We start from the raw sequence: 6410 nt of genomic DNA on the forward strand, positions 1-6410 counted from the left end.
ATCATTTAATATTCTGCCCATAGCATCCTTGATTACAGCAACTCTAGGTTTGAATCTGTACTAGTGTTAAATTTAAAAGTATAGTTTGTAAAATATAAAAAGTGTAGAGAAAGATCAATTCAAGAGAGGATCTGAAAAAAAACCAGCAACCCACCAAAACCCAAAAAAAATAACCCCACCTCTGGACATTCTGCATATAGCTTTTACTTACAGCTTTTAGAGCTGCTGGACCTTGACCATTTCTAAGATTCAGCCTTCTGTGCATACCTCTTTGACACTCGACAGGAAAAGTGCCTCCATCATATTTCTGTTCTCTTCCCTGCTTCACCCTAGAAGACTAGTTGTAAGAAGCAATAGGTAGGTGCAGTTTTATGCTTTGTAAAGTTAAGAGGAACAGAGAGTGAGCTTAATAGAAATGTTGCACCTACTTGTGTAAAAAAAGTGACCTTAATTATTGAGAGTGATGGGCTCAGAAACAATATGAAAGTATTTTGAAACAATAAAAGGTTTATTCAAATATGAGATAGTACTTAATAATTGTGTTCTTTTAATAGGTGGTGGCTGCAGACTTTGTGGCTCTGTGGAACATTATCAGAAAGATTGCCCTGAAAATAAGAATTCAGGTAAGATAACTACAGTCAGTTTAGTATGGGTGAGACTAGTACTTCTCTGTGGCATTTGTTGTTAGTAACCTTCATTGAGCACCATTAGTTGGAAGGCAGTTTATTGTCCTGCTACAGTGATGACTTAATCACTTCACTGTCCACACATCACTGAGTAACTGAACATTAGCTCCTGTTCTCAGTTTTTTAAAAAAAAAACAAAAGCATAACCATTCAGCCTTAGAGAAGCAGGACTTTACAAAGTATTTTATTTCTAAATGCTTGCATTTCTTAACTAATGAATTTAATCATGTATAATTAATTATAAAGCCAGTTAATTCTGCTCCTTACTAAAAAGTCTTGATGCGCCAAGAGAAAAATAACAAAATATGAAAATAGCTTTCAGTTTTCTTGGGATGGAGTGGCCTCATGTATTTTGCTTTGTGTGTACCCAGAGGGTTCGGCATTGATTGTGAAAACTGATAAAAATATTAACAGTGTATTATTCAGACAGCATCTAACCAGTTACTTTCTTTCTAATGAAATGATAGTTATGGTAGTAGAAAACTTAATGTTCTGTATTCAGAGTTCGGGCAGCAGAGTTATAGGGAGTAGTGCTGTTAACCAAAGGCAGCACCTCTCCAGCAGTTCAGGTCCACCAGCCTCACAGGAGGAAGATGGATTGTCTCTTCCTGTGTAGTTTACAGCCTCTAAAAACCTGCTGGAGGGTCAGCTGTGAATCAGTTCCAACTCTGTAGCAATGAGTGCATATGAGTGATACCTATGACAGACTTGAGGTGAAGTAGAAACAGTTATTATGTTGGTTTGTCTGCTTTAGAATAACAGTAATCTTTGTGGAGTCCTGGTGTTATAGTCCGTAGGGAATTGCCCTGCTAACTTCAAGACAGACCATTTCTGGCAGTTTGAATCCATCAGCCGCTCGTCAGGAGAAAGATGGGAGGTCTCTTCCTGTGTTGTTTATAGCCTCTGAAAACCTTCCAGGTCAGCTTAGTTGGTTCCAACTCTGCAGTGACAGAGAGAAAAATCTGTTTGAACAAAAGCAGGGAAGTATTCAAAAGTCAGACTCACTGCCACCAAGTCAATTCCAACTCATTTCCAAGGCTGTAAAGCTTGCTTGCAGAAAGTGTATAAGACTTCAAGCACTTACTGCAGAACATCAAAGACTACAGCCTTCAATACGGATCACATCTCAACATTGAGGAAACAGAAGTCCTCACCACTGAGCCAATAGGCTGCATCATGATAGAAGGAGAAAAAATTGATGTGGCCAGTGATTTCATTTTACCTGGGTCTGCAATCAATACCCATGATAGCAATAGTCAAAAAATCAAAAGATGTGTTGGGTTGGAACAGTCTGTTGTCAAGGACCACTCCATAGTGCTAAAGAGCAAAGATGTCAGTTTAAAAACTACAGTGCATGTGATCCAAGCTATGGCCTTTTCAGTTGCTTCCTGTGTATCTGAAAATTAGGCAGTGACTAAGATGACAGAAGAATAATCAATACCTTTAAATTGTGGTGTTGGGGAAGAGTACTGAATATCCCATGGACTGCCAAAAGAACAAACAGGTCTGTCTCGGAGTAAGTGCAGCCAGGATTTCCTTAGAGACCAGGAGGGTAAAACTTTGTTTCACATGTTTTGGACATGTCATCATAAAGGGCCAGTCCTTGCAAAGAAACATCATGTTGGGAAAATTAAAGGGTCAGCAGAAGAGTGGAAGGCCTTCAACAACATCGGTTGACACAGTGTACCAGTGGAGTAAAGCGTTTGGGAGATGTGAGGATGGTGCATGCAGGGTTCAGATCTGTTGTTGGCAGGCTCACTATAATTTGTATTTGATTTGAGGGCACGTAACAATGGCGGCAAATTTTAACGGGAAAAGATGCCTGCCTGTTTTTCTTCTGAGAAATCACTAGAGACATTAGCAGGCTTATTGTTGATGTTAAGTGCTGTCAAGTATTGTATGACTCAGTGACCCTCTGAACGATAGATCTGAACTCTGCCCTGTGCTGCACCATCATTGTCATCCTTGACATTATCATCCTTTGAGTCCTTTGGTGGAGACACTGTCATTACGTCTTGTGTAAGGTCTTCTTCATTTAGCAAGATAGGATACTATAAACTATACCATAAGAACTGCAATAGAGTCTCCTAGGGTAAAAATAAAGGCTGTAATACCATTTCTTTTTTATTCATATAGTCAAAGTAGAATACAGAATTTGTTGCCCATTCTTGTTGTTGTTAGGTGCTATTGAGTCAAGTATGACTCATAGTGAACCTGTGAGCAAGGGTTCTGAACCCTGCTCTATCCTGTGATGTACTCAATTTCTAAAATACATGAGCCCATTACAGCATTTCCTGTGTCAATCCATCTGGTTGGGGGTTTTGCTTTCTTTCACCAGCCCTCCACCTTTCTGAGCATGACGCCCTTCTCCAAGGAATAGCCTCTCATAACAATATGCCCAGAGTATCCAGGACTATGCTTTTTTGGTTATCCTTGCCACCAAGGGGCATTCTGACATACCCCTAAAGTTAATTGTCAAAACCAAAGTTATTGTTTACAGAGTTGTCTAGAAAAAAGATAGTTTTTACTACATTGTAGGCAGTAAGATTGAAATGCTGAAGTGGATTTGAAGTCTCCCTCCTGGGAGGATTGCCACTTTCCAAGTGACAAGACTGACAAGCAGATGTTGTATAATTTCACAGGTGGAATCTTGTGCATTTAAAGCTGATGCTTCATATGTCTTGCTGTTTACAGACTCTTGGAATTCATTGACTATAATGATGAATTCTGGAAAAGAATGAAAGAGCTTTCTCATCAATTTGTGCATCGTAAAGTAGTTGCTGCATTTCCCTAATTGGGATGAGAAATTGCCTGTGGTACTTTGAAATCAAGGGTTATAATCAATTACAGAATTGCTCACTTTCCTTTAGTGATGGTGTCTTCTTGTGATTATTCATGTCAATATGAGTTCCTTTTGCTCACTCAGTACCATTCTACATGGATGTGTTCAATTACATTCTCTTTCTTACATTCCAACTTTTCTTTTATAGATCGAATGGTCACAGTTGGTCGCTGGGCAAAGGGAATGAGTGCCGACTATGAAGAAATTTCGGATGCTCCTAAACCCCAGAAACCCAAAACAAAGACACCCAAAGTTGTTAATTTCTGATGCTTATTTCATGAGATGGATTGAGACTTTCAAAGGGGTCTGTATGATGATGATCTGGACATATCCGTCAACCGTTTCCTGAGTTCGGCTTGTTAAGGAGTATTTCTACCAGTTTTTGGAGAACAGCATTGATAAAAGTTTAAGGTGTTTGAATTGAACTCTTTAAAACCTGCTTAATAGGCAAAATTTAGAAACAACTAAGAAATTATGATACTTAATTTTAAGTCACCTTTTCCTAAAAACAAACCTATGGATTGATGAGAGTGGTGTTCAGTTTTCTTCAAAATAGAAAATTTATTATTATTTAAATTTATTATTATTATACAACAAAGATGTATTTGTAATTGCAAAAAAAAATGATATATTTTTAAAATAATAATAAAGTCGTTACTATTGTTCTTTCCTTCTGAGTGTTCCTCTGAAATACCATGTGGTTTGGTTCCAGGGCACCACAATAAAGGAAGTCACACGAATATTTTCCTAGTATCCCAGCACATGTGAAAATTATGTTTATATGATACTCTGTAAGAGGGCAGTTGTTAAGTGCTGTCGGGTTGACTATGACTCATAGCGACCATGTGAACAAAGATCTGAAGGAACCCTGTCCGTCCCATGCCATCCGTATCATCTCGGAGATACTTGATCCCATTGCTTTAGCCACTGTGTCAGACCATCTCATTTAGAATCTTCCTCTCTCTTGCTGACCTTTTCAGGCATGATATGCTTTTCCAAGGACTAGCCTTTCCTAACATGGCCAAAGTACGTGAGATGAATCTTCACCATCCTTGCTTCCTTGTTGTTGTTATGTGCCATCAAGTCACTTGCGACTCACAGCGACCCTATGTACAACAGCCCTAAACCCTGCTCTATCCTGTGCCAATCGCACTGCCTCTGACACACCCATCCCTATTATCCCAGTCACTGAATCAGTCCACCTCATAGAGGGTCTTTTCGTCTTGCACCGTCCCTCCACCCTCCCAAGCATGATGTCCCTCTCCAAGGACTTGTCCCTCCTTACAACATGTCCAAAGAATGTCAGATGAAGCCCCAGAATCCTTGCCTCCAAGGAGCAGCCTGATTTAACCCTTTGCAGGATGAATCTGTTTGTTTTCCTAGCAGTCCATGATACATTCAATACTCTTCTCCAGCACCACAGCTCAAAGGCATCAATTCTCCTGCTATCCTCCCATAGCCTGTATCAGATGCACCTTCATCTCCAGAGTGACACCATTGCTCTTTAGTACTCTGGAGAGGTCCCTAACAGCAGACTTTCCCATCACAATATGTTTTTTGATTTCCTGGCTACTGGTGCCAAGAGTGTTGACCGTGGAGCCAAGCAAACTAAAGCTGTGAACAATCTCAATCTCTTCACCATCCATCCTGATGCTGCCAATTGGGCCAGTGATGAGAATCTTTGTCTTCTCGACACTGAGCCTCAATCTGTACTGAAGGCTGCAGTCCTTGACCCTCTGAAGCAAGCATTTCAGGTCCTCCTCAGTTTCAGCAAGCAGGGTTGTGTCATCTGCATAACGCAGATTGTTAATAGATCTTCCACCAATCCTGATGCCACACTTCTCATTGTAGAGCCCAGCCTCTTGGATAATCTGTTCTGCATACAGGTTGAAAAGGTATGGAGACAGGACATCCCTGGCGTACACCCTTCCCAATTTTGAACCATGCAGTGTTTCCCTGCTCTGTTCTGCCCACTGCCTCTTGGTCCAAGTATAAGGTTTCACCTTAGCACATTTCAGTGTTTCGGGATTCCCAAAAGGGACTGCTATAGCGTTATGAAAAATACTTAGATAATTATAAAAATTCAATAGGGGATATGAAGTGACCTGTGGAAAAGTGGTGGGGAAGTGGTGCGTATAGCCTTGGTTGGTGCAAGGTTGCCATGTTGTGTCCTGTAGAGCTGAACCTCAGGTGGGTTTTCAGAGGCAGTTAATTGCACAGGAGGAGATTGCTCATCCTCTGGTGGAGCACCTGGTGGCCTCGAACCCTGTGCCTTTGGATTGCAGTGCAACTCTTGCCACTCTACCACTAGAGCTCCCTGTGGCTGCCATCAATAGTTAATTTGTTAAAAAAGTGGTATCTGCTAGGCCTGTACCTAATTTTAAATTGAACAAGCCATTATCCATATCAGTGTAACAATCCCTTTCAAAAGAAGGTCTTGAGAATTTTCATGAGATTAAAAACAGATTTGTTTTTATTTTTGACATAAAAAAATAAAAAATTGTTGTTAGGTGCCATCTAATTGACTATGACTCATAATGACCTTAAAAGCAATGGATCTGAATCTTGCTCTATTCTTTGCCATCCACATCATCCTACTATACTTGAACCCATTGTTACAGTCACTGTGTTGATCTATCTCATTGAGGATCTTCCTCTTTGGCTGACCCTCCATCTTTCCAAGCATGATATCCCTCTTTCCAAGGACTGTGCCCTCCTATCAACATGCCAAAAATACATGAAATCAAATATCATCTTATTTGCTTGCAAGGAGCGCTCTGGTTGAATTTTCTCCAAGGTACATATTTATTTGTTCTTTGGCAGTCCATAGGATATTCAGTACTTCAACACCAAAGCTCAAAAGCATAAGCTCTTCTGTCATC

The 6410-nt window shown here is 40.2% G+C and overlaps 1 protein-coding gene across 1 annotated transcript in view; it reads left to right on the plus strand.

Annotated features, from left to right (window-relative positions):
* The window catches only part of ZCCHC9 (zinc finger, CCHC domain containing 9), a 14300-nt gene extending 10471 nt beyond the window's left edge, over positions 1-3829 (plus strand). Inside the window, exons 4-5 of the mRNA XM_006889860.1 lie at positions 555-623; positions 3677-3829. Of these exons, the coding sequence (XP_006889922.1) occupies positions 555-623; positions 3677-3795 (188 nt within the window). The 3' untranslated portion in view covers positions 3796-3829. The remainder of the gene's footprint in view (positions 1-554; positions 624-3676) is intronic.
* Positions 3830-6410: the final 2581 nt, after the last annotated feature.

This window comes from Elephantulus edwardii, unplaced genomic scaffold (assembly GCF_000299155.1).
Source record: "Elephantulus edwardii isolate Elephantulus edwardi_28Jun2011 unplaced genomic scaffold, EleEdw1.0 scaffold00082, whole genome shotgun sequence".
Classification (NCBI taxonomy): Eukaryota; Metazoa; Chordata; class Mammalia; order Macroscelidea; family Macroscelididae; genus Elephantulus; species Elephantulus edwardii.